We start from the raw sequence: 27637 nt of genomic DNA, 5'->3' as shown, positions 1-27637 counted from the left end.
GAAGCAATCGCACGGTCGGTAATATTCCTCAGATATATTTCGAAACTCACGATGATTGATTAATAAATATTATATGAATATTATGAGACTGTTAAAACTTTGAAATAATTTACGATTATCATAATTTTTTTTATTTATAACTTAATTTATACAAACGTATTTAACAACGGTTATAATAAATAGCAGGTACATTTAATAAATAATAAGTAATTTTTGGAAGAAATTTTTATTATAAAAATGCACATATGATGTGAATAATCAAATAAATATACATATTTCGTTTTTATTTGAACGTATTTCAATTTCTTTCCATATTATTACTGATTAAACCAAGTGATAAGATAACCACCACATTAGCACAGGTTGAATACCTGCTACAAATAGTATAAAATAGAGTCTCCTCTTATTTCCAGAAGCTGTGTACGGGCTATTTTGTGGAATGACTCTTAGCTTTAGTGACCGTATAAGGAAAAACCCTAAAGATGCGCTGAAGTACAATAAAACTATGTAATAGCCAAATTTTCGAAATAATAAGGAAACCAGAAGAGCTGTATTCATACCAACATATTTATAACCGCAGTAAGCTAACAAATCTAATGTTGAAAGACTTGTCTCAAGATTCATCACATAGAGGCTTACAATATGCACAACTAGTTCTATGACTCCCCAGGCAAGAGCAGTACTAGCCAAAATACTTAACTGTTCTGGAGTGAAACGTTCCTGAGTTCCTGAAACTAATACAGCTGAAACTATGTATGTTAAAAACGCCATTGTTGGAATATACATGTCTGGTGCATTTGTTTCATAACGTGGTTGCAATGGAGCATCTTGTTCGTACTTCACAGACCAGTCCTGTTAAAAATATTAATCGTTTATTTCCGTTTATTTGAAGATAATTAAGCTCTATTTACTAGATTCAAGATAACCTACTTTATGAGTAAATGGAAAAAATAACAAAGCTAGCTTCGAAGCAACATAATTTGTGTCAACAGCAAAATAATATTTTAAAGCTGAAACTGGCACATATTTTTCAAATTGCTGTTTTCCAGATCCAACCAAAACATTTCCATATTGTACAGCCATGTTTGTAACTACTGGCTGTGTCAATAATTGCGTCGCAAATTGTGAGGTTGCATATTCATCACCACGACTTTCAGGAGGTAGGTAATGTTGCATCGGTGTCACATTAAATCCATATGGTGGAGGCTGTTGTTCTGGCATGTTGTAACCATACTCTGGTACTATACCATTATCCATAGGAATCTGTTAGACCAAACAAGAACAAGTTCTCATATTCTATAATAACTTATAATAAGTACGCCTGTTAATCTTTACCTGCTGATTATACATGTATGGGCTTTGAGGCATCGATGCTGATGCAGAAATACCAGCAGATGGATCAAGTAATCTTTTCGGCTTCCCTATTAAAAATTTCTCATTTAAATAACATTACACAAAATATTATTATAATAAAACATGACTATCTCATATATAAAGGTTAAAACTTTATTAAATAAGAGAGGCTTGGAAATCATAACCTCTATATAAGGTCTCGTAATATTATATTATACTGTACCCATATTCTTCAATAAATGTAAAATATATTAATAAATAAATACATTATTTTTATTAAAATAAACTCATTACACTATCAAATCTAATCCACAAATAGTAATGTATTCAAGAGATAAAATAACATACATTCACGATTCAACAAACTTACCTCGCCGCGGACTTGAATGATTGTAATTCATGATTTTCGAATTGAATTCCTTGAACTGTTTATTAAAAGCACCAAATACTAATCAAAATTGTATTACTTGCGGGTTCAGACCCGATATTTTTCACAAAGAAACTTGAAAACAATGCATGCTACACGTCGCCATAGCACGTCATACGTTGCGCTGCGTTGAGAAGTTACAATTATTCCCACTCTCAATCTCAATACATTGTAAGTCTGTCATGCTGTAGCAAATGTCCTTAAATTACTCTAGTTAACATAATTATTGACTACTAGTGATTTCTGCAACTTAAATATTTGTTGAATAATTCTTTCAATAAAATTTCTTGTACAAACTGCTCATTTCCAAATGTCCAATCATTTGCTGATTAAGCCTAATATCAAAAGAGGGAATGTAAAAAATTATTTTATATATTTTTAAAGAGATGTACATATATGGAATAAGTGCGTAAATATACGATTTAAAATATGTATTACAATATTCTCGTAAGTATCTGACAATACCTGCAGATCTTATCATATTACATAGGATAATATGCTTTGTAGTTATTCATACTATAGTATTATAGGTTAAAATGTTAAACTATCCTCTTATATATTGTAATATATAAATATAATACCTATATTATAATATATTATACCAATAAATATGAATTTTAAAAAGTTAGGTTTGAAATAGAGCAAAAAATAATCATCAGGGGGCACCCGGGTTTGAACCGGGGACCTCTCGATCTGCAGTCGAATGCTCTACCACTGAGCTATACCCCCTGTGGTATTGAATATCTTCTAATAGTACAATTTATAGTAATATTATATACATATATTTTATTTACTTACAAAATTATTCATTGCTTAATTTCAATAAACATATTATCCAATTATTAATTCAACATTTATTAATTAAAGTTTAAAATCTCGCTGTTATTTTTTAAATAAAAGATACAGATCACTTATTAATAGGATATTTATTACTAAAAATTTCTTTATATACTAAAATATGTTAAAAATAACGAATTACGATGATGTATAATAGGAACATATTTATATCAAAATAAAATATAAAGTATAAAAGAGACGTATTTGCACATATACCGTTTCATTCACGCGTAGTTTTCTCATTACTCCACTTAATCCTTTTCTATGAAAGATTAATTACGATGAATATCAATGAATAACACCGTAGAATTAATTAGTATCGTATCTATGTTGTTAATTTATGTTTCTACTGTCATTAAAGATAGAAAATTGAGACAGTAAATCAGTCGAGGATACAAGATAGACCTAAGTAATAAGTGCAAAGATCCAATTCCAGTCACAGAGACATATAAATGTTTCTGCCTCTGTTGATACGTTACTGAGACGGTGGTAACTAGGCAACCTTTACATTAACTAGCCGCGGTATCAAAGGGATGTCAGTGCGCGTCCCACCCTCGTGTGGTGCGCTTCAGAGTTCTTGAAACGTATAAACCTCGTGGACGATGCGTCAATCAGTGGCAAATACATTTTTCAAGATTACACCTCGCAATGGGAAATAATCAAAAGCTGGGAGCGCAATTTTTCAGAAAGTAAGTTCTAAGCAAAACAACATTGTCTCATATTATTCGCTCTTTCGGCACTCTCTATCGAATTCAAACGTTATCACTGGCAATGAAACGCACGTGTAATCCTCGGATACGGTGGTTCACGTTCCGAGTAAAACACGTTATTTTAATAGTATGATAAATATACATTTGTATATATACTTTCAGGCACCTTATCATTTTTTAAGTTACATGTTAAAACTTTCTAGACGAAAGCTTATAGAAGAAATAAAATTAATGGAATTTGTGAGCAACGAGACGACTGTTGTTACACCGACAGACATTGTACATGTGTATCGCACAGAAAGCAGTTGTAGATGGTCACATATCTACATACTTACGCAGTCATACATTTCACATCTACATTTTTCATAACATAACACTGTAAAACTATGTAAATAATATTTATATACAATGGAGTTTTATATAAGCCTATGATAAAAAGTTAATATGAAAATATTTATTAATCCCTACCGTTACATTATGCGACGTAATTTTTAATTTTCCCGCATTAGCAATTATAATATGCAATTTGTCAGCTTCGTCAATTATATTTACCTTCAAACTAGCGTTTTGTTTGTCACGCGTTAACAATAATTTCTCGCACATTTTCCACGACAAGCTATTCTACGTGTTATTCACAGACGAAATCCGGATAACATATTCATCAATGAAGTACGCTTACGATACGGGGCTTATCTGAAGAGTAGCTACTCGATTTACTTCAAACACGCTAATACTACCAACTCACATTCACTTTCATTAATTTTCTCAAATAAGCACGCAACGAATCAAAGGATAAGTCTCAACTGCGCCTCGTTCTTTCTTTCCGATCGTATTTTTCTAACGTTAATAAACAACATCTCGAGTTTAAGCAAAATTCTTTTGAGCAAAATTATTTTTCTGTTTGTTGAAGTGAGAGCAACATAGAAACGAGAAACTACGAGTTCGAGTTAAAAATTCCTCTTACCTCGATCATGCGCTTGCCGCTTGCTTCAGATCGATTCTCATGATTGTTCGTACGACTGTGATCGTTTTCGTGTTCTGTTGTCGATCGACCATCGAAACGATCAGTTTGGTCACCAATAAACGCGATTAATCAAACGTTCTCACGACGTTACTGCGCAGCGCAAGTAAACTCACGTGAAACCGGAGATGTTATCATTAAATATTAACGACACGCCATCACGAAGGAACGAAGGCCTCCGCGAATTATTAACGGAGCAATAACGATCGACGTGCGGCACGGTGAATCAACGAAATAACGATTTTCAGTCATCGCCGCGTTACGGCAACACGTGCACGTGGGTTCGTTGTACGTGTGTATAGATATCACTAAACGTTCGCCACTTCGTTACACAGCACCACGCTGATTCAGTGCTCCAGCAGAAACGCTCTTGAAATGTAGAATGCACTTTTCTTGCTGGCGTTCACTATATTCATAACGTTGTAGAGATGTCGTGTTTCTTGCCGCTTTTACTTTCTTCCTTGCAAGGTGTTGCACTACTTGTTAGGCCCAGTTGCTTTCCTTTCGTCGATACGCGTGGCGCTTTTACGACGACTCGACTTCTCTCCACCATAGAATTTTTTGAATTCTCTCGCGATCCAATTGACACTACTAACGGAATTTCATAAGTCACGCGTTTGCAAATTTGCCGATACTGACAGATCCTTTTCTATGATCTTGAATCTTTGCGATTTGGTTTATGACACGTACAATTCTCGATTAGGTATGAGTGACCAATCAGCAGGATAATTATTAAAATAATTAGGTATAGTTCATATGGTGATAAATAACGAGTAAGATGAAAGTAAACGTAAGAACAGAATTTGTAGGGAGTCATGAAACCTGAAGACTCTTGAATGTGTTATTTATTTACAAGGTTAACTTTCTCAAAAATCCCACTGCTACGATGTAACTAAAAGTTAGGTTAAAGAGGTATTAATGTTCTATAGGCTGACGTGACCATGTTAATTTGAAAAATATACGAAGAGCTTTCTTCTACAAACGATTATTCAATGAATTGAAAAAGAAATACTTTCTTCGCTCCTATGTATTTGATAGTATTTTCTTCTTAGTTTGAGATCGATTTTTATCGCGATTCGCCGATCGTCTAAAGATACAAGAAGCCAATCCTTGACGATAATTATTCAAGTATTTAAATATTATTAAATGAAATAAAATAAAAATAGTATATAAATTAAAAATATTTCAAGTTCTTACGATCGGCATGCTGTTGAACGTATTATGTTTTCCAAAACCTAACCTGTTTCTTTCGTTTCGTTTTATAAGGAAATAATAGACGCACAATCTTTTTGTTTTATGTTAGTTTATTAAATTATGCACGAACATAATAATAGAAATAGAACAAAATCGATTACACCTAATTCAATAAAATAATATAAAACAGAAATCGTCGTTCATCTATTATCATCTTATGAAACGAAAGAAACTTCTCGGCCAACCAAATACATCATTTTTTTGAACGCACCGGGCAACAGAAGTATCCGTGCGAAGTGACGGTCGAATAATCGGATCGATTCGTCGCTGATAAAAACGAATCTCGCCAGGACGAATCTCCCTCCTTTGTAGGATTTTCAGGGAAAAATAGATCGTTACTTGAAAACCGCTATCGATTCTTCCACGCCGTTACACACATTATAAACTGACTGGAAGTCTGGTTCCACCTCCACGATAGCGTGACACGTGACGGGAAACAGGTTAGGAACGTAGACGCTGCTGTTTAAGAACGATGGTAACACTGTTCGAGGTGCAGAGCAAATTGCATTTTCGATGATGCATGTATAGGTTAGGAAACGATTTTCTGCATTTCGAGCGTGACGGAACGAATCTGTCAAAGTGATCCAATTTGGTAGAAATGGGTTTCATTGACAACAGCGATCAAAGTAGAAATTTGAAACGTCTATCTATCCTCTGTGCTTCGTTAAAGTCTCGCTTTTTAACGACACGAGAGATACGTACGATCTGTTAATCTTGCTCTGCATAGAGTAAACTTTCTTTCTGAGTAGAATGTCATTAAAGTTCGTGTGGCTGTAATTCGTGGTTCGCTGTGATCGTAATCACGGCTGTAGTGTAGATTCGATCGGGTTTTGTACTTTCCATAGTCCACTCAAATTAGACTGCCCTGTTTCACGGCGAACCTCAAGGGCACTCGTCAACACGTCCGATAGAGTCAATTTCGTTCAGTGCTACTGTGCCAGTAGCGTGCACAGCTGCTCGTCTTTAGTTTTCTTATCAAACTTCTTTTCCCTTGAAGATCAATCGATTCACATCGCTCTATTTTCCACGGCCGCATACGTCTTTCAAATTATACGCCGAATCTTCAGACTACGCCATACTTCTTCGTCTCTTATGGCGCTCCTATCCTTGCAGCTTAAAACGAGTTAGAACGAGCGTACAGAGTTTGTTGGCTCGCGCAATACGTAAGAAAGCGAGCGCCGCTTACGTCGTTGAACGCTTAAGCAAAACGATTAAAATTTCAATATCGACTGTAATAATAGCCTCGCGTGGAAAGTGATCGCTTCGCGATAAGAAAGGAGCGAGTGAAATGAACAAGCTTCCCTTCGTTTCCTTTTCTCCTCCATTTTCTATACCACTTTACGCGACATTGAAATATGAAATATGATCGAGTTACTCGAATTTTTTTTCCTCGCTTCTGCAATTATTTGAATTCGTTGTTCGACGAAGCAGGCGCGAGACGCTTTGTCGGTCGCTCAATGTCTTGCGAGTTCCATTTGCACGTTTTAATCGCACGGCGGGGGAAACGATGTAGGGGAGAAAGAAACGAAAATTGGAGATATGTCGACCTTGCCATGAAACCCGGCATAATAGCTCTCGACGAGTGATAGGTGTTGTGGCGTTAGGTTTCTATGGCAGCGAGTGACCTGGTCAATCCACCACGTGGTCAGTAACCGAGCTTTAAATTCGGGTCGAGTTTAGTGATAAACTTCTGATGGGATCTGCGATCGTGTCGGCTGTTTCGTACGAGAACGAGGTCTCGGTGTCAATCAATTTAATCATTATCCAAACCATTCGCTATTTTTACTTTGAAAAACGGAATCCTCCCGGAAACTTTCCGCACGATCGATATCGACGAAACTTACTTACGGATATTAAAAAAATCTGCATAGAAATTTTCACCGTGTCGCGTCGCCACGTTATCAAATTTGGTGGATTTGCTGCAACGCTGCGGGCATGTCCGTGAGTAGTTCTGTAGCGATTATTGTTGCGATTGCTGTAAACTGTAAGGTGTTCGCTGTCAGTCACGCAGTGGCTGTGTTTACTCCTGGCGCGCACTGATTAAAGCGTTTCAGCCAGACAATATTTAACAATGGACAGTGCTAGAATTAGCTTGTAAAAAATGTGGGAAAGACATCAAATAGCCGAGGAAATGCCCTCGTTTTACATTCATTCACGATCAGTTCTTATTAATGTACATTAATTACACGCTTATAATAACCGAATAATGGATAATTATGTGACATAAAAGAGTATTAAATATTAATGACGTTGTAACTTCTTTATTGTTAATTTTATAGTGGTAACTTTTATTACTTATTTATGATCATGCAATTATTTAATTATGATCATAATTATGATCATGCAATGAGTTTTGCAATTACATTTGTTGCTTTTAATTATCCATTTGTTTACTTGTTCCTTCGATCTTAATTATAAATTATAATATAATAATATAAATTAAAAACACAGAGAGCGAAACCTCTGACAACCAAATAAATCTGAGTTATGAAACAGAAGGTTTCCCTGACTCGAAAACCATTTTCTAAATCTTTGCAATAACCTTCTTTTTTTTTTTTTTTCGATAAATTACTAACATAATCTGCTATCTACACGCAACAAGAAAGCAACTTAAATTTACAGCTTACAGTATACACTCCGATTTTCGTTTCATATATACGCGTATTCATTTAAATACCAAAGAAACTATAACGCAAAAAGATTGCGTGGAATCTGTTAAAAATTCGTACAAACAAATTCGAGCAAAGTTTACATGGAATCTTATTCGAAGGGCTGACCCAGTTCACGGGTAGAGGAACCGGACATTCTCTTCGGCGCGATGAATTCGATCGGCCGAGAGGGCGGAAGATGTTTCCACGCGAGGTCAGACCAATTGTGAACCGGTGGCAGAGACGGGCATGGACACTAAGACTCCACCGATCCCGTTGAAGGTCCAGGAGAAGCCAAAACCGAAGCAGCAGAAAAGTGTGGCCGACGTGTCCTTGCCCCCGCTGACACCATACAGGAATCATCGTCAGAGGCAGAAAACGCCTGGAACTCAGTGGTCGCGTGATGTGCCCAGCGCCGTACGGTATCAGGATCATCAGAAAAAAAGGCCTTACAGGTACACTTTCCCCTGCGATCGATGCATGCATTTATTCAACCGCTGCGCTGTTTAGCAGCAGGGTCTCGATTCTTACGCGTAAGCTGAAGCATCGTTAAAAAAACGTTTGAAGAAGTCGCGGTTGCGAAACGCCGGCAAATAGGAAGGCCCGTTCTGCTTGAAATTTCTCCAACAAGTTCCGTGAATATTTTCTTTCTCCTCGTACATAATTTCCGCGAGATTTTCTTTCGGCGTGTAAAGGACGTCGTTCAACTTTTCCAGAGTGCTTCAAATCGGCGCCACGCCTTTGATGCACGCTTGCCAACAGGGCGACAGAGCCAGGGTTTTAAGGCTATTGAGAGAGCAAGAGGAAACGGTTGGCTACAGAGATCGTACCCTGAGGAACGCGCTTCACTATTGCATGGACGCTGGAACCGCGGGTGCCGTCGCGGCGGCAGCACCGGAACTGGTAAATGCACCAGACGCAGAAGGACACACGCCGCTTCATTTGGCTGTCATCGCAGGTGATACGCAATTAGTGGCTGTTCTATTGGCAAACGGCGCTGACGTGAATGCCAAGGATCTGGAGGGACACAGTGTTCTTCATTGGGCGACTGGTATTTTCATGATCACTAATCCTTAACGCTATGACGATCGATGACCACTAGACTGAGGATACTTACGCAGATTCGTGTTTACCTGTATACGATTAAAAGAACGTAACGTAAATAGAAAATTATTTTCCCTGCTGAATATTATAATGGTCATTGTGACATTTTTTACGTTACCTGCATTCTATGGATTTTTACGTTTCACATTTCACGTACCAAAGCGCATAAAAATCCGCAGTCTAGCGATTACACTAGCGCCATACGAGTGTAACTATTACTGCACGATATGTACACACACATACATATATATATATATACATTTACTTATCAATTTATGCATTTCTTTTATTATTTATTGCTTCTACCTTTCCATGTATTCGCGTTTCGTATATTTCGATCTGTTTCGTTGTAATTTCGTTCTGACGATTAGTAATGCATAACTCTTGCCAAGGACTCCCTAAATAGCCTTATTTGCAATTGCCTCATAATTGTTTGATTGCGTGGCATTCCTGATGTATTTCATATACGTACATACACCATAAATTCGAATTACGTATTTTACCGAAAAGTTTGTGTGTTCTTGGAAATCACTTAGATGTGTACATACTTCGAATCAATCGACCTAACCTTATCTGTCACTCTATCTTTCCCGTTATTTTCTCCTCATTTTACGTTTAATCTGTACATACAGTATGCCCGGTTTATCAAGAACCACTTAACTATTTCAAATACATGGTATACTGTACTCTTATGTATTTGACTCTATGGCGACTTGGAAACCTCCTGCGAAGGACACGTTACAATTTTTAAACAGACACGTCTTTTCATTAGTACGTATCTTTATAGCTCGCGTTTGGAGGTTTTTAGAACGCTACAAATCTGTGTCTTTCGCATCATTCGCTGCACTGCAATCTTTGCCTGAGATCTGTCTATCTTTCATGTTTTTCCAAATATTTGAGCGGTTCGAGATAAACTAGACACATTGTACATGGCACTTTCTTTGTAAACAACAATATTTTATACATGGTGTTCCGCCTATCACTTGGAATATCGCTGGTGTATTTAAAATTTCATAAAAATATTTTCTAAAAAGATTCCCTAGTAATGTAGTCAGCGTATGTTAACCATAGTTTCAGTCTATCGAGGATGATTTATAAAGGAAGAAAATTTGTTCCATCTTTTGCAAGCAAGAGTTTTATTTGAATTCAAAAGAAAGATGGGAGTAACATTCTTTTATGTTGTACAAAATTATAATATATAACAAGAATATCATAATTCAAAGATTGTTCTAACCTTTTCGTTAACAGTATAAACAATACAAAAGCACATATATTTATATAATGGATATTATAGAAAGATCTTAGAAATCCAAAGACTAATATTAGAATTTGTAAAAAAAGTTTGTCCATCGTTAAATAATCAAGCTACTAGTCATTTTCTGTAACACTTGAAAAATTGTATTCCCCAAGAATTTCCTCCGCGTAATATCCTTTCCTAATAGAGTCACTCGCTTCCAGCAAGGCGATGATATGTATGCAATGAATTTTCAAAGTCGAGTTTTCAAACCCATTCCTGGGAAATGAACCTTCGAATGGAAAAATTTTAACCTATAACTTCCATTTATCTTTACACGCGTAAAAGAAATCCTTACCTGTACATTTCTATAGTCCCAATCGCACTCTGTATGAAATCTTTTCTTGCTCATCCAAACGTTACACTCTGCATGTAATATTCAATTTACAATGACTACATCTTGCGTGAATGGTAATTTTACGGTCAGAGAATACGCTGGCGATCAAGATTAGCCAAAGCGTCGTTTAAGTCCGCGGTGGAAAGTGGGCATAAATTGGCTTATAAAGAGCCAGCTTTAATTTCGCCGGATGAAAGGTCGAATCGCAAACAGCCACACGAGCTCGGTAACGATTCCTTAGAAGTTGCGGAAACTGTGAATTACAGGGCGTATCTTTTCTACTAATCTCCGATAAAATAAGGGTTCAGTATTGGTCAGGTAAGGTTAGTGGGTCAGTTCTGGTGACGTCATTCCGGTTCTCTAAGGAACACGCAAGCGAGACCCACGCCGAGATAAACCGAAAGATTGACCATAGTCGTCCTTGGTGTATTCAAATGACCAGAGATTTATAGCCGTACACCGCAATTGCCCATGTTTTGCGTTCGTCTGTCGGATTTACGGTATGAAAAAGAAAGTTTTCTTTATCGATGAGTCGCATCTGTGTAATTCACGAACGCCTCGAGTTGCAAGCGCGGACGCAACAAAGGCAACTTCTCACCAAGTAATATTCCGACCTACTTGTCGATGTCGCTGCTTTATCGTTTGTAACGTTACTCGCCGAGTGTTCCGAATACGGACACACGGGACACGATGCTATCTTGCAAGCCTATTATCGAAGACAAGCAAACTGTGGTAGAAGGAAATCTATCTTACCATTGCTGAGTCTATACTACGCGATTTGTTTGGCTTACATATACACTAGTTGTTGATATGTTTTTCTTAGAAAGGCGACGGCTTCGAAAAAATACTTCGCATAAAAATTAGTTTGTTTACTGTTGGAAACTTATAGACGATGTTAATTCAGATGAAACATATTTTTGTATATGTTATATAAAGTTGATATGTCTTGTATAATAACTGCTAATATTATTCATTTGCATTTTTCATTGGCAAAAAATAAAACTGTATGGTAATTTACTTAAAGAAAGCAAAAAATAAAAAATTACACGCTTACGCATAATAATGATGTTTTTAATTCTTGCGACATAATGTTTACCAAATGGTTTGATTTTATCATCGTAGCGAAAAATGTTCCTTGTTAGTTTAATATGCGTAATAAATTTATTTCTAAGTTTATATTTAAAATAACTGGCCACCTTAAATTTCTTGGTATAAAAACAGAGACCTATTCAAAATGTTTAATCCAAGCTCTTATGTAGTTCATTACGACATCTGCAAAGCAAGAGACCAACGAAGTTATATATATTGAATTTAAAATTTAAATTTATTTAAATTGCTGCAGTACTAATGGTATTATGCTGATTAATAATAGCCATAAAAATATTTATTTACTTCTTATTAATATCATTACAGAGTACATTATGTACACTTTAATAAGCAGCTTTAGGGAATATTTTATGTACGATTAGAAAATTACGAAAAGGCATTTTAATTGATATTTAATTTACTGGAAGTAATTGGAAACTAAAAGTAATAAAAAAAAAAAAAAAAAAACAATTAAATGGTCACTTCGATAAGCAATACAAAAATTGTAAGCAACAAATCTCTTGAAACATTACAACTGTACCTAAAAACTAAATTACCTTGAATTGCTATCTTCCCAATTATGATACCTACTGAAAAAGGTTTCAAAAATTTAACTTGTTAGCAAACAATTATATTACGATAAACACATGCAAAGTTGAAAATTCGATAAAGAAATAAAAATGTATGTTCATTTGTTGTTCAGTGTGCGGGGAAGCAGAATGTGTTCGCTTGGTGTTAGCCGCGGGTGCTCGGCCATCCACACCCGACCTTCGCGGAGGATCTCCTCTTCACTATGCCGCTCAGTGTTGTGGTGCAGCCGCGACTGCGGAACTTGCTGTACCTAAGAAAGTTGGTTTGAAAGTTCTCCAGACTCTGCTGGAATTCGGTGCCGATGTGAACGCGAAAGACGAAGATGGAAGACAGCCGATTCTATGGGCGGCAAGTGCCGGTAGCGTGGAAGCTGTGTTGGCTTTAGCAAGGTAAAGTTTGATTTCATTCGATTACGCGGTCTTTCATTGTCGTTAAACGTTAACGCCGAAAACAATTCTATTTTAAGGTAGCTTATCGCGCAAAGAATGACGCTTAAAATTTTAACAATACATAATGGTAATTTGAAAAAATAATTCTTTTTAAAACTAACAACACATTCGTGAGTGACTTCACTGGAATTAGAATTGAATTTTGCAACGTTAAATATTTATATCGTAAAATATATGAAATATTTTAACTGATTCTCGAATTCATGAGACTTTCGTGCTTCGGAACGGGTCGGCAAAACTCGGGCGGGATCGAGCCGGCTTTCGAAAGTATAAAACTCGTCAGGATCTCGAAACTATCCGACTGCGTGCGAACATATCGAGATCTCGAAACTATGCAACTGCATATGAACGTACCGAGATCCCGAAAGTACCGTAATATATAATTATGAGATCTAGAAATGATCTGACTATGTGTGAAAGACGAATGTGTATTGAAATTCTAAAACTACTTACATATTATATGGTGGAACTGCAGAGAAACTATCTCCTCTCCGATTTCGATGATTCTGAAATGTGTCGAAAACCTCGGCATGCTGAATATCTTTTTCCTATACATATAAATGGCAGTCGGTCTTGATTTTTGAGATATTCGCTAAAACCTGTCGGTACCAGTTCGATACCAGTCGGTATAGAGAATTCTGCCTATAATTGTGCGTTCGTAGCAGGGTACGCGTTAGTATTGTTTACCGGCCGTTCCACAGTGGCGGCCAGATAAAATGACACCTAATCTAAACCTAAGAAATTTCCGTGGGATAAGGCCCAATATGATGTAGAAGACCTCGGCAACGTTCTTAGTACTCGATAATGCCACTAGAGGCCAGGAGCTGTGTATAGCTGAAAAGAAAGTAAGCAGTAACGAAGAAGTGGAAGAAAGGTATATTGCCAAGTACGTTTAAACAAAAGAATTATTTTTATGACTTCCCAAAAATTTACTTGCCAATGTCAAAAACAATGACTTTTATACCCAATGTTGTGTTTGCGATTAATAAATTACTTTCTCATTATTAACTTAATATTTCTTTTTCAAAGTGGAAGAATGCTGTATGTTACACCAGCTGCTTCTTTCATTGCTACAATGAATTGTTTTTACGTTCCTCTGTAAATTTTATGAAATGTAACGGACAACCATTCAATTAAGGTTAGGCGTCATTTTATCTAGCCGCCGCGCCGTGAAGCAATACTGATGCGCATACGCTGCCACGGATGTAGAATTAAAAGCAAAATTCACTGTGATGGTACCGACAGAATTTGGCCGACGATTCTGTGTACAGGAAAAGGTTGATAAAAATTGTTAAAATAAGAGAACAAAAATTAGATTGTTAAGAAGGAAAATAGTTTACAATAAATAAACCCGAAAAAACTTATTACCGAGATCAGCGGGAGAATATACTTTACGAGGCAAAAGGAATCATCCTGATTGGTCAAGCGATTTCGAATACTTCGGCGAACCCAAAAAAGGAAAGAAGAAAATATATCCATCGAATTGAGATACCTTCCATTTTTTCCCAAGTCAGTATACAAATTATCAAAATCGGGTAGGAAGTAGTTTTTCGATATATGTTCAATGAAAAAAGAAAACGAATGACTCTAAAAGCAATAATTAAAATATAGAGCCGGTGGCTCAGCTGCCGCAGGAGCTGCAGACAAGGATGGCCTGACGGCACTTCATTGCGCTGCTTCCAGAGGTCACGCTAGGTGCGTCGAGGCCTTAGTGAATCTCTGCGGTGCTCACCCTGATCACGTAGACGATAATGGATGTTCAGCCCTGCATTATGCTGCCACTCTTGGTCACGCTGATGCCACAGCCTTAATTCTAAAGTTAGGAGCCGATCCGAATCGGCAGGATCGAAAGGGTAGAACGTAAGTACTGTAGAAAGCTAGAACGAATGTTCATTGAAGCACAGACTTCGATGTTATGATATAATTTTGTCGGTTAAAATAAAAAAAAAAATTGTATTGATATTAACGAGGCTGTCAATTGAAACAGGAAATTTATTTTTCACTAATCTATTAAGTAGATTGGATGTGCATAATTCTCAGAGAATACCCGTTCTAGCTTTCTATGGTAAAAGCTTCATAAACGAAAGATTTGTTGGGGCATTTCAACAACTTGATGTACGACAAAAGTAATAGAAGTTTAGATTTTTATTTCGAGAGTCTTTGGTAGTAGTCGAATACGCGTTTAATCAGTGGTATCAAAACAGCGAGGTTAGAAATTAGAACATCCTTCTCAAGACAAGGTTTATTAAACTGAGTGCATTCATACTCAGTAAGTTTTCAGTAAATACATTTGAAATTTTTTAGCAAGGGTTGTAATCAAATTATCTTCTGATTAAATTTAGATCTCAACGAAATCTTATATTTCTATATATTTAACTAAAATAATAAGAAAATTTATATTTATATTGTAATTTAGATAATTTTTACTTTCCTGTAATGTTAAAAAACGGGTCAATTTTTCAACTATACCATTTGATGATTCACATCATACATATAGCGTCTTGAATTAAGTCCTTACATCTCTCAAAATGCTTCAATTTATAATTATTTTCTTTACGGCCTACCTATACTTTACCAATAATTTACTCCTGACAGTTTTACGACCTTACTGTATTTCTTCTACCGACTATACTGCATCTACGTCAACATTGATTTTGTCCTGTTAGTAATAATAGAATTAGAATTCATAGGTCATAGAGTTCATTGACACTATTATCTTGCATATACACATACGTACATACATAATAATAGACAACACCAGGCAGTCTATAGATACTACATATAGACAGACTGTCATTATCAATAATGATACACGCTTCTGATACAATATACTTACATACATAGACGTTGCCTTTAGATATGAAAACTAAGGAATGTGACTCCAGCAGTTAAAAAGTGAAAATGAATGTATAAATGAAAATGAGCTAAAATATGTAATATCTGACTTCCAGGAAACATAAGAGAAAAGCTAAATCAAACGAGAGTACGAAAAATATCCAGTTTAGACGAAAATACAAAGAAAGCTCAAAGTTAAAAAAAAAAAAATCTGAAATATTTTAGGCCAGCACTTTGTGCGGCAGCAAAAGGCCAACTGGAAACCTTGAAGATTCTTGCCCAGCACGGTGGTTCTCTTTACGCAAGAAGTGTACGAGGAACCGGTGTCGCCCATGAAGCTGTTGCTTCCGGTAGGATTGAATTAATCAAATGGTTGGCGAAAAAACGGCCAAGCACTTTAGATGTTGCAACACAAGATGGCAAGACACCTTTGCACGTGGCTGCCCTTCATGGACATTTGGACGTGTGCAAGGTTCTTCTGGACAATGGCGCGAGGATCAATGCCGTTCTCCGAACTAGCAAAGGCAATTTGATGACAGCTCTGGACGCGGCGCTTTACAGGGGACACAGGGATTGCGCGAAATTGATCCAAATGCACGGTGGTACTACGTCACAAAAATTGAGGATGCAGAAAACTGTGCCGAATAAAGGTCAGGTCAGGTATATACGTATTTATTTACAAAAATGTCTTTAAAGTGTACTAAGTATAAGAAAAGTTTTATAACGTGTATTAGGCGTAGAAAAAATTGTATGTTCTATATTATGAGTTTCAAAGACGCATTATCAGACTTTTTGGCTAAACATTTGACGTTAAAATTTTTCTTATAAATCACCACTTTTTCTTCATAACTTTATTGCTAGGGACATTTGATAATTCGTTGTAACAAGAATCAATAGCACGCGAATGACAATCTCCATTAATATACCGATACGAGATAGCCATAATTTGCATATTTGTCGTACTAAACCGTAAATCTGATTTATTGCTTCCTGTCTATGATACAAGATTTATGAACATTTGTGACAAGCTTATTAGTATGTATTATATACAATCGTATTCTTTTGCGAGGTTAGGGATCTTCTCATACGCTGTTGAAACTTTTATATCTTAATGAATATCTCTATTTCTAACGTATCGTTTAATTTAAGTGAGCCATCCAATACATTCAGATTTTATCGATAATGTTACCCAGTGATGCCCACGTGGATCTCCTTATCTCAAAGGGTTTCGTCTGTCATTGCATCTGATAATATTCTCTTTTCATTTCACATTATTTATAATATATACGCACAACTGTCTCCACCCTAATGTAGAAACGACATAAAAAAGTAAGAACTCTGTAGTAAAATTTTGCATTTCATTCTAACAGAAATGTCGCTTTCATAAGACGTACGATATACCCAAGTCTTTTGTTGATTGCTACGTGTCATACGTGCTAAATACGGCTGTGATTTGACAAAGGAAGTGATGATGCGCCGGTGAGATACGAATAGGACGATGTTGAAAGAGATTCAATGTTTATATAGAAATATCGCTTACGTTAAAATATTGATTTGATTTCTGACAAGAGGTTTGGTTATACATGGCAAAAATGTATGTTGTCAGTGGTGAAAGCTGCAAGACTGTGGTAGTGTAGTATGACTGAGAATCAAGAAAGTTATCTTACAATTCTTCCAGTCGTCTGAGAATCCTAGAAGGTTCACGTGTGAATTATTGTAAAGTTATTCGATAATAGTGAGAGAGTGGAAAAGAAATTATTGTTGTGATAATACTAATTGCGATTAGTAATTGTGGTGATAGTGGCGGTTGTAATAATTGAAAATAAATTGTTCGAGACTTGTCAAAGGGGATCATGATTAGATTTTATAAGATTTATCAGAGAATCGTAACTAAATGTTCCGAGACTTGTTGTAGAACTGTGAATAAATTGCACAGTGTTTCTCAAAAAATTGTGATGACAATATCCGACTTACTTGCATGTTTGAGAACCATTACAAGTACGTTCATTTTACCAAATAATCGATTTCGTATTACAACATAATTTTCATTCGTAAATGCTGCAACTTTTACCAATTTCCCTTCGAAGCAATTTCCATAATAGTTTAATTCGGATTTTTTTGGATTTTTTCATTTTTATCGAATCGATTTCAGTATTCTCAACGAAACTGCGAATGCGACATCTGGATAGCAGCACCGATACGGAAAGCAGTCCGCGTAGACAAGATCGTAGTTGTAAACTTCCGGAATTATACTACGAGGAGCAATGGATTAAGAAGAGAACGCGACGAAGAGGAAATTTGAGAAAGTTGGCGCGCCAGGATAGCCGGAGCTTCAGCGAGGAAGAAGTTAGATTATCGAAGTCATCCTCGAAAAAAGATCATCAAAGGAGAGCTCGCAGTGAATCAGCACGGTAAGATATGTTTAAATTACATACGGTGTTCCCTCGAATAACACGTCGGTTGGGGAAACTGACGTACAGTAGATATACTTCAGGCTGCCCCAAAAGTTTCTTTCGTTTTATAAGGACATAATAGATGCACAAGATTTTTTGTTTTATATTCTTTTATTGAATTATGTATGATCCATTTCGTTCCAATAGAACAACCATTCAATAAAATGATATAAAACGAAAATTGTTGTGTATCTATTATTTCTTTATAAAATGAAAGAAACTTTTTGTACAACCTAAAACATACATACGCATATTTATATTTTTCTCGTTATGTTTTTCACTGCAAGATTCTTTGATGTTAGTTGGAAAGTGCTTGTTGAAAACACTGTAAATGCCAAGAAACAAGTCTTTATAAATTTATGCATTAATATAGTCGAAATTTGTACACAGAACGTATTTTTATTTTATAGAATTATAAAGTACAATGAAATTATTATTTCTGTTTGTCAGTGCAATTATTTTTCATTGTAATTTGCCCGAGTTGTAATTTAGTTGTCTTCTCCTCTTTCTTCCATTGTCGTTACACATAATATCGTGCACGATGCATGTTCTTTGTAATTTAAACATTGAAAGCATCATTTAAGCCCATTTAGCATCCACTGATGCAGTGTCGTTGTAAGCGCCGTGTGAATGCTGACTAAAAGTGCAGCACCTATCTCTCAAGTGCCCGGGAGAGACACCGCACTTTCGTATTTCCCCGTGCTACGCCACGAATAACCTATTCCTGCGAAGAAATATTTCATAAAAAAATACTACATTTCGAAAAACTACAAATTTTTAAGTTCTATGACAGTGCAAGTGAACTCGACGAACAAATTGCGAAGGAAAATGCAAATACAAAGTGCAGTAGACTTGCTTTGAAATATAACACGATCTTATAGGGAGACATAGAGGAAAAAGGCAGGCAGCTCGACGTGCGCTTTGACGGAGATACAAGTGGCAGTGCAGCATTGGTGATCAAAAGCCTTTGCTGATCCGAACACCCGAGTTACAAGCTACAAAATATTCCGTTAAAAACACCACCGGCCATATCGCTACCGTGATGTGAAACTAGTAAATTTCGTTAACGTAGGAAGACAAACAGCATAAAGCAAATGAAACGTGCAATGCCATGTTTTGATATTGGCAACACTGAAATCGCGAAAGCCTGACGTCTCTCCCGGAACGCCATATCTCTTATAATTATATTCTTCTTCTATTCATTTACGTTTATTAAGCATTATGTTTTTTTATTTTCGCCGTAGAAAAAACAGAAAAAGAACTCGACAATTTTTAAATGCTGAAAATTCGCAGATTTGTAAACGTAAATATTCGTTAATTTGAAAGTATAAGAGATTGAAATTTTGAAAATACAAAAACCTAAAAACCTAAATGTTTGATTGATAGTTTGCAGGTTTAAGAATTTGCAGGTTTGAAAGTATGGGAAACATAATGTTGAAAACATAAATTGAAACATTCACAAACTATACTTTCAAATCGCACGAATACAATTCCTTTATTTGATTACTATCATAATCGGAAACTAAAAATAATAATAAAATATCAAACAATTCTGCAGAGGTTAGCTTTCAATGTATTCATAAGTTTAAATATGAATAGTAACGAATCCATTATTCGTTGCAAAGTATACTCTTGAATAAATAATCATGGCAAAATATTGTAGGTATGAAGAAGATGATACCGATCGAAAATTGAGAAGAGGAAGAAGTAAAAAACGATCATCGAAATCCAGACACGACTCTAGCGGATTATCGTCAGAGTCAGACAGCTACGAACGCGCTAAAGACAGGTCGAAGCAAAAATTCGATTCGAGAAAAGACGAGAGCAAAACTAATGGAACGGAGGGTTCAAAGAGAGACGATGACGATGAAAGCGTGAGCGACGACAGCCTGGAAGTGGTAGTGGTACGAAAATCTTTGGAGAGGAAATGCGAGAAGGTGGTGTCTGGAAGAAGATCAAAGACACCCAGGGAAAGTTCAAGAGAAACGAAATTCACAAAGACTCACAGGAGCACCAGAAGGAAATTGAAATCCAGCAGATCCAAAACATCGGACAATGGCGAGAGTACGACCGATCGAATGCATTCGCTGGACAAAGAACAAGGACCAACAGAATCTACGCTTCACAGCGAACAAACACCTAGAACATCGATAGACGAAGAAAAGCAAAACGAAGGGAATATCGTTGAAAGTCGATATCGTAGAGACGTGACCGACAGTACCAGTCAAGAAACGGTGGAACGCGTCGTTGTGACAGCGATGGTCCATAAAGATCAAGGTCCAGATACGCCAAAATCCGTAGCGGAAGCTTCGAAGGAAGTCACCTTCGACGACAGGTTAAGAACGGAGGTGATCGAGATGCAAGAAATAGCGGGAGACGTTAGTCCAGGCAAAGCGGACGATATTTTAGAGCAGAGTGACGCATCACGTACAGATCTCGTGCAGAAAGCTGCCAGTTTGAAGAAAGATGTGGAAGAAATGAGACAGCAGGTTGCACAGGAGAAAATTCAACAGGAAGAAGGCTCGAAGCAGAGTCGAGAGAAGGAAGATTCCAAACGGGACCAAGAGAAAGAGGATGAAAAATCAGACCGAGAGAAAGAAGACACGAAAGCCGTGGATCACGTGAGAAAAGATCAGGATGATCAAATTGAGACCTCGTTTAGTGATGGGGCAAAGAAGAAAGATAAGAGGAAAGATGAAAGCGAGAAAGGTAAGACTTTAAACGGAATAATAGCTGGACTGCAAGTATGTCAATATCATTGTTACTGAATTTATTTTTATGCATAATATATTGAAACTTTAGCTTACTGTTAAAGAAACATTTTTGCTAATTTCCTGTAGATTTTACTAAAAAAAAAAGATTTCTGCCAATTTTCTGTAGAGTCCTCTTTCCAGGCAGGTTAGACGCACGCGAGCCGACTGAGTCGGAAAGTCCCACGTTGGATTCTGGAGAGTATCAGCGACACCAGAGCCGACAGGAAGACGATCTCGTTTCCAAATCAGACGAAGCGTCATCTGGAACAAAACCTGACGAGGATCTCGATAAAGAGACCCGTAGTGAGAAAACGGACGTGTCTGAGCCGATCTTAGTAAAGGATCACGAAGATTCGGAGAAAGCGACCACATCTGAAAGTCCGGAAAGTGAAAAACGTTTAGAGGAAGACACTACATCAAGGACAGCTGTGGAAGGCGTTTCACCGTCAGAAGGAGAAGAGAAAAAGTCGACGTCGGAAGAAACGAAAAGTAAATCAAAAGTTAAATCTGCGACCGTAAAAAGAAAGGCGTCTTTCGATGAAAAAAGATCAAAGTCCTCGTCTTCGAAGTCGGATGAAAGTCCCAAAAAGAGTGGCGGGACTCAGAAGAGGAAAGAATTTGGTAAGAGGCGCGAATCTTCCACGAGAAACGTTTCCATGAAAATGTCCACGGAAAAAGCGAGCAAAGTAGTTGCAGAGAAGACGTCAGAAGTGCAGAAGGACCATGAAATTGCAGTTGACGGCGTACAAACGAAGGAGGCCACATCGACCAGCTTAACAAAAAGCTCGAGCAAGGAGTCACAGGATGAAAAGGAACAAACTGTTCGTAGAAAATCTGTCGATTTCTCATCCTCTAAAGACTCTGCGTTAATGGAAGACAAATCGTTAAGCGCAGATACACCAACCGCCACGAAACGAAAGATTTACGACGAGGAGGAAGTTGCTCAAGTCTCGTCTCCTGCAAAGTCCGATTTAGAAGATCATAAGGATGAAGACGAAGCTAAAAAAGTGAAGAAACATCCTATGGAAGACGCACTGGGGACAGGTGAGTACTGAAACCACTCCATGAGTGTCTTTATACCGTTTCCCGTGCTTTTAGTAGAGACCTTTCGATATATCGACGAAAGTTCCTCGAGTTCTCCGAAATCGGCGCAAACCAGACGCTCGAGACCGTCAACGGGAAAAATTAGACAAACTGGACAATCGTCGGTAAGAAAATGTTTGTTCGAAAGTTCAGAAGAACGTTCTCCAGATAGGAGCGCTATAGTGGCGGTGATTGAGAGTCCAGAATGGGACGAAGAGGACGAGGAGATTGACAAGGAGATCAGAGACGCTATCGGGGAGGACGGAGAACACGAGACAGAAGCCGAGGATGATAATGAGATGGGTGTCATCAGGGTATTGCCAAGCACGAGCGAAGAAGAAATGTCTCGAGCTGGTCATGATGTTTGCAGGACTTCGGCGACCGACTCGTTACCCCAAGTAGGCTAATTCTAAAAATAATATAAAGTTAAAATTGTAGGTAGGTAGGAAAAGTAAAATAGAAATAGTATTTAGTCTTCTTTCCTCATCGTTTGTGAGACTGGCGATAAACCGGTTGATCTTACATCTTTCCTTACAGTATACTTTGTGACATATTTAATGGGGAAAATTTCATTATTTACCGTATTTCAATTTTTCTAAGTTTATTTTATCCTTTAAATTAATATGATGCAATTCAATGTGACATTTACTATACACCCAATATAAAAATATGAAATATAATTTTTAATGTTAGTAATTACGAAATAGATGTATGTATAATTGGTTTAAAAGATAAAATAAACTTCTTGTGCGTGGAATTTGAAAATGAAATGTTTATAACATTAATAACAACGTGCGAGTATCATTCATATTTATTCGTAACGATCAGTGATAGAAATTTGTGAAAATGAAAAGGCACATAAATGTGCAAGATTCCCTTGACCATCTTTCTCAAATCTACCATCGAGAACATTTCACCATTTAATGTCATATTTTAGTACGAAATAGGTTCACATTGATTCGTAATATTGAACCATCATATCAACAATAGTATTGCAATAGATATTGTGTAAATAATATTGCAACCAAAAGATTGTCTTCTCGTAATTTAAAAAAATTATATTTTCTCTTCATTTCATAAAGGTACAATCCGGTACTCGAACTCGTTTGACACGAGTTCTAAGTCCTCAGGAAAGTAGAGTCAGTCGACTGCAAGGGAAACAACGCCGTGACAGCGGCGGCAGGGATAGTGGCATAGAACCCAGCCCTAGGGTATCACGGATACCGAGAAGAAGGATCATGAAATGTTGTCCAAACACCGATAAGCAACAATCCCTTAACAAAGACACCATAATAAGAGATGTCCAAATCAGTTTACGACGATATCACTTGGAAAGAAAGATATTTTTCCAACTGATGGAACTGAAGAGACTACAGATACGTCATGGCAGAGCGAATGAACAAGTTTTGGTTAAGAGACAAGTAATAACCTTGCCTATTTCTCCCTATAAAATGCAACATAACCTATCCATTGATCTGTTTAATTGGAATTTAAGATTTTATTTAATTCAAAATACTTAATCAAATTCTAAAATCACACTGAATTATATCCTTTGTTTCAGGTGGATGCTTTCCATAAAGCTGGGATGTCTGGACCTACCCTTGGTGTGGCAAAATACGATCAACCCTTAACGTTCAGGTTATTGTTTTCTAAATATAAAAAAATACGCTGTTTAAAAAAAATTAGAAGATCGTTTCTTGTGTCACTTTGATTTTTATACCCATTAATCCTGTCTGTGCATTTTTTGTAATTAAAATTAATTTTTTTAAAAGTATCATATGAATTACATGACAGTCTATCAAGTCTATATATAGGACTCGTTTGCTGCTGTTTACTTTACTGATGCTATAAAATCATTCATAATGATTTCTTAATTGACTTAGCGTGTATTTTTATAGTATTGTGAATGAAAAAGTAATTAATATTTCTTACTAGGCACTTTGAGGCCTTCCTGTACGATCAGCTCAGGAAGATTCAAAAAAGGCCAGCAACTCCAGACTTCTGTATGGAAGCGAAGCAGTGCATCCAAAAAACTCACCGCTGTCATCACGCCACTAGTGCTTACACTTCTTTCCCTGCGTACACATATCGTACGTTATTTCCGTGCATTGCCATAGTTAATAAGTTTCAGGATTCCATTTCAGACGTTTATACGTGAAATAGTCGTATAAGAAAATTTATACAATGTTAATTGTATTTTTTAATTTCTTTTAATTATCAACGTTTGATATGATAAAATTTCGATAATATATCTCAACCTTCCTCCATTAACGTTCTAATTAATTAATAAGTTGGGAAATAATAGAAAATTCTTTCATAAGAAATTTTTATACACAAAAGTTTCGCAAGGTTTTTTTGAAAGAATATCCATGAGACACATATACATAATCGCAAGAAGTTCAAAGGAATGTTACTATTTTTATGATTAATAATTCCGAAATGGTATGCTGAATAAGAGAATCCAATCCAAATGACTTTCAAAAGGAATCAGTTTCCCTATTGTGATTGTAGATTATAATTGCAGTAGGTGGAGGCGGCCAAGAACAAGCGGATCTTCTTCCGAAGATAGAGAGCCGTGGAAAGGGACAAATGAGGGTAAAATCTAATCACTTAAATAGAAAATAATTATGTAAGAGTTGCATTAGTGCGATAATTAAATACTAAATAATTAAATACTTGATTCCAATCAAGTTAGTTCGTGTCAAATGAAATCCTTTTGTGCTTACTTATTTGAACAAAAATAAGTAATGCACGTGTTTCTTTAAAAATTACGTTGCGAAATTGTACAAAAAATTCTATCTACGTTGCAGGTGGAAGTAACACATGGAGAAGAGAAACAAATAATAGCTCTTCCAGCTGAAAGACTGGACCGTTCGAAAAAATATTACGTAACGTTCACTGTAAGAGGGGAAGCACAACAAGAAATCGAGAAGCCGAAATCATCGATCGGTATCCAAAGGAATGCCAAAAGCGTTTAGGAAGTCTTCAACTGCATTTATTGTATCTTCCCACTGTGGTGATTTTGATTACGTTTTTTCTATTCGAAGCAATATCAAAAACATTTCCTATACTTTTTTACACAATCTTCTATTCTATCAATCTTCATATTATGCAACTTTCATTATAATTTTAACTTCATACTATGCAATGTTTCATATTGGATTTTCTACGATAGTATAAATTGTAGCTTCATGGCAAAACATTAATTCTCCGATTTTCAAGTAATGAGTATGGCAAAACAAAAAAGAAATTCAAAAACTGCCAGAGGAAAACGGTTCATGTATATACTTAAAGTATGAAGTAGTATGTATTCTGTATAAATTTCATTAACATCCCTGTAAAAATAATCAATGGTATAAACGTGTAAGATTGTATAATGTATTGCATCGAAAAAGTTCTACGCATGGATCCTCAACTTTATGACACGCGAATTACATTGTGTATAAAGATTCAATTGTATTAGACAAGACAAACGCGAACTTTTGTAAAATAAGCTAGATTGACTCAGTCCAAGTTCATTGAAAAGATCTCTTAATCTTACCTTAGAGTTACATTAAATTGTATTCATTAATACTGGTCAAGAAAATACGAATTTATTCTATGTGTACAATAAGAGATATTTCGTTCCTGCAAAAGCAGGGACCATGTTACATACAGGTTCTGTATATTTGTGTAAAGGAATCCGCTAACATGTAATTCTGTGTAAAATAAAAAAGAATCACGAATCGCATAACTCAGATTATCTTAAACTCATTTTTACGTACATGTTTGAACGACAGCAAGCGTTTTATAACTTTCCCACAAATCTTAATAAACGTACGTAAATGCAGTTTTCAAATTAAGAGGACGTTTTTGAATCAATTTGTAACTCAAGCATATTTAGAACAAAAAATAAAGACAGCCGTAATTTTCCTTTGCGTTATTGTATAAAGTAGCAGGTGCAATTTTTTATCATGCATAAATTCATGCATAAATAAATAAGGTCAATTTTCTATATTAATGATGCATTTTAATTTTCTGCCACCAGTCGGCGTACCGAACATTCTTTGCTGATATTTATATCATAAAGGAAGATGATTTCCACGTTAGGATGCTTGCGCGTCCAGTGTAATCTCAAAAGCTACTCAAGCAATTTGAATAATTTCTTTACCGTTGGAAAGAACATTGCCTCAAAATAGTCGCGGATATTATATATGGAAAAAGTGACGGATAATTGGCGTGTCTGCCGTGACATTGACTATCCATTGAGCAAAATGTAATCTGATGCATACGTACCTTACATGTTGACATTTTTTTTTTTTATAACATTATTTGGAGGTGGGTAAAAACGCGAGTTTGCCAAACTGTAGAAAGTCTAACTGAATTTGGAAAATTTTTGGATATGTCGTAGAAATCAACATTTTGAACAACTTTTTGCTAGACATGTAGCTGCCTGTTGGGTAAAGACTTCATTTACATAAATATACTTGGCCCGGCATTTGGCAATCAAATCTAACGGACACGCAATTATATCGATAACTTTTTGCGAATATCATGGATCCTATGTACCAGATTTATAGTTACATTAGAGGGAAAAGTGTTATGTTTTATAAGATATTTAAAAAATATTGAAATCTGAAATGCATGTTGGTTTCTATAGTTTTTCATTAGAAGTACATACAGAATAATGCATATAATTTGATTATGTACAAAATGGTATCAAAAGGACTACTGTACATACATTTACGACACGGTGTAAAATACGTAGTCGTCTTTAACATTAATAAATATAAATTACCTAACTCACGGTTACTTCCTTAGGTAATTACGTATAGCCTGGATTCATAATAATATCGTTGTGTAGTCTCGTATAACAAAGATTTTATGTCATTCGCAATTTTCATACATAATTAGAAAAATTAACATAGAAAACAAGAAGGTTAGGTTCAGCGCTTGCGTGTCATGCTAGAACTGTCTGATACTCGATTTATTTTCATCTGTTTTGCAAGATCGTGGAATACGATGATTTTCCATATAGATTTTTTATTACTAAGCATAATTTGCTATTTTCTCTTAGATTCACGGATGACGGAATTCAGCCGAACGTTACAAGCATATGAAACCTTGCGTTTTCTTACATAAGTATAGAGTAAGTATACACAACAAGTACTCAATATTAAATACATAAAGACAAGTGAAATTAAACGTTGTAGGGACTAAAGCATTCCTCCGTTCGTTTATTCGACCAGGTTTCGAATGCGGATCTTCCACTTGTGGGGCAGATGCTGGTTAAACCACTCAGGCAGCCAGCGAATGCATTCTTACAAATTCTTATGTGGCTTTTGGCAACCGTCTACAATATAATATGAGATAAAAATTTGAATGCAATATATAAGATGTTGCCAGTACTTTCCTAGGTAGTC

General features: G+C 36.2%; 3 protein-coding genes and 1 non-coding gene across 12 annotated transcripts in view; 2 read left to right on the top strand and 2 right to left on the bottom strand.

The window, feature by feature from the left end:
- Positions 1-27637, top strand: part of LOC139996539 (glucose dehydrogenase [FAD, quinone]-like) — an 84981-nt gene that overhangs the window by 41173 nt on the left and 16171 nt on the right. The gene's annotated exons all lie outside the window — the stretch shown is intronic.
- Yif1 (Yip1d-interacting factor 1) lies at positions 208-4406 on the bottom strand. Of its 2 annotated transcripts, none has more exons than XM_072020967.1 (4): positions 4292-4406; positions 1336-1421; positions 931-1263; positions 208-852 (listed from the first exon to the last, which is right to left on the bottom strand). In XM_072020967.1, exons 2-4 carry the CDS (start codon positions 1366-1368, stop codon positions 325-327), a joined length of 894 nt encoding a protein of 297 aa, XP_071877068.1. In that variant the 5' UTR covers positions 1369-1421; positions 4292-4406; the 3' UTR covers positions 208-324. The 2 variants fall into 2 exon arrangements, with proteins under 2 accessions (XP_071877068.1, XP_071877067.1); XM_072020966.1 differs by lacking the exon at positions 4292-4406 and adding an exon at positions 1724-1925.
- On the bottom strand, positions 2438-2509 carry Trnac-gca (transfer RNA cysteine (anticodon GCA)). The gene has a single exon. It is a non-coding gene; the product is annotated as a tRNA-Cys (tRNA).
- Positions 3136-25972, top strand: LOC139996529 (uncharacterized). 8 transcript variants are annotated; one of them, XM_072020902.1, is made up of 16 exons: positions 3137-3306; positions 8373-8705; positions 8967-9301; positions 12775-13051; positions 14723-14971; positions 16172-16596; positions 18099-18357; positions 20063-21108; positions 21294-21773; positions 21849-22196; positions 22251-22633; positions 23318-23656; positions 23797-23873; positions 24171-24325; positions 24760-24830; positions 25046-25972. In XM_072020902.1, exons 2-16 carry the CDS (start codon positions 8500-8502, stop codon positions 25211-25213), a joined length of 4818 nt encoding a protein of 1605 aa, XP_071877003.1. In that variant the 5' UTR covers positions 3137-3306; positions 8373-8499; the 3' UTR covers positions 25214-25972. The 8 variants fall into 8 exon arrangements, with proteins under 8 accessions (XP_071877004.1, XP_071877003.1, XP_071877002.1 ...); XM_072020901.1 differs by having other exon boundaries at positions 21843-22196; XM_072020903.1 differs by having other exon boundaries at positions 3136-3306; positions 21294-22196; positions 24747-24830.

This window comes from Bombus fervidus, chromosome 18 (genome assembly GCF_041682495.2).
Source record: "Bombus fervidus isolate BK054 chromosome 18, iyBomFerv1, whole genome shotgun sequence".
Classification (NCBI taxonomy): domain Eukaryota; kingdom Metazoa; phylum Arthropoda; class Insecta; order Hymenoptera; family Apidae; genus Bombus; species Bombus fervidus.
This window is presented reverse-complemented; position numbering and strand designations above follow the sequence as displayed.

Bases quoted from the DNA above. Each gene is read 5' to 3' on its own strand.
- Yif1 (XM_072020966.1), bottom strand. From the start codon at position 1,754: ATGAATTACAATCATTCAAGTCCGCGGCGAG. The intron at 1,422-1,723 runs GTAAGTTTGTTG...AATTTTTAATAG, and splicing joins TCATTCAAGTCCGCGGCGAG to GGAAGCCGAAAAGATTACTT. The intron at 1,264-1,335 runs GTAAAGATTAAC...TTGGTCTAACAG, and splicing joins CATACATGTATAATCAGCAG to ATTCCTATGGATAATGGTAT.
- LOC139996529 (XM_072020899.1), top strand. From the start codon at position 8,500: ATGGACACTAAGACTCCACCGATCCCGTTGAAGGTCCAGGAGAAGCCA. The intron at 18,358-20,062 runs GTAAGATATGTT...AAAATATTGTAG, and splicing joins GCTCGCAGTGAATCAGCACG to GTATGAAGAAGATGATACCG. The intron at 23,874-24,170 runs GTTATTGTTTTC...ATTTCTTACTAG, and splicing joins GATCAACCCTTAACGTTCAG to GCACTTTGAGGCCTTCCTGT.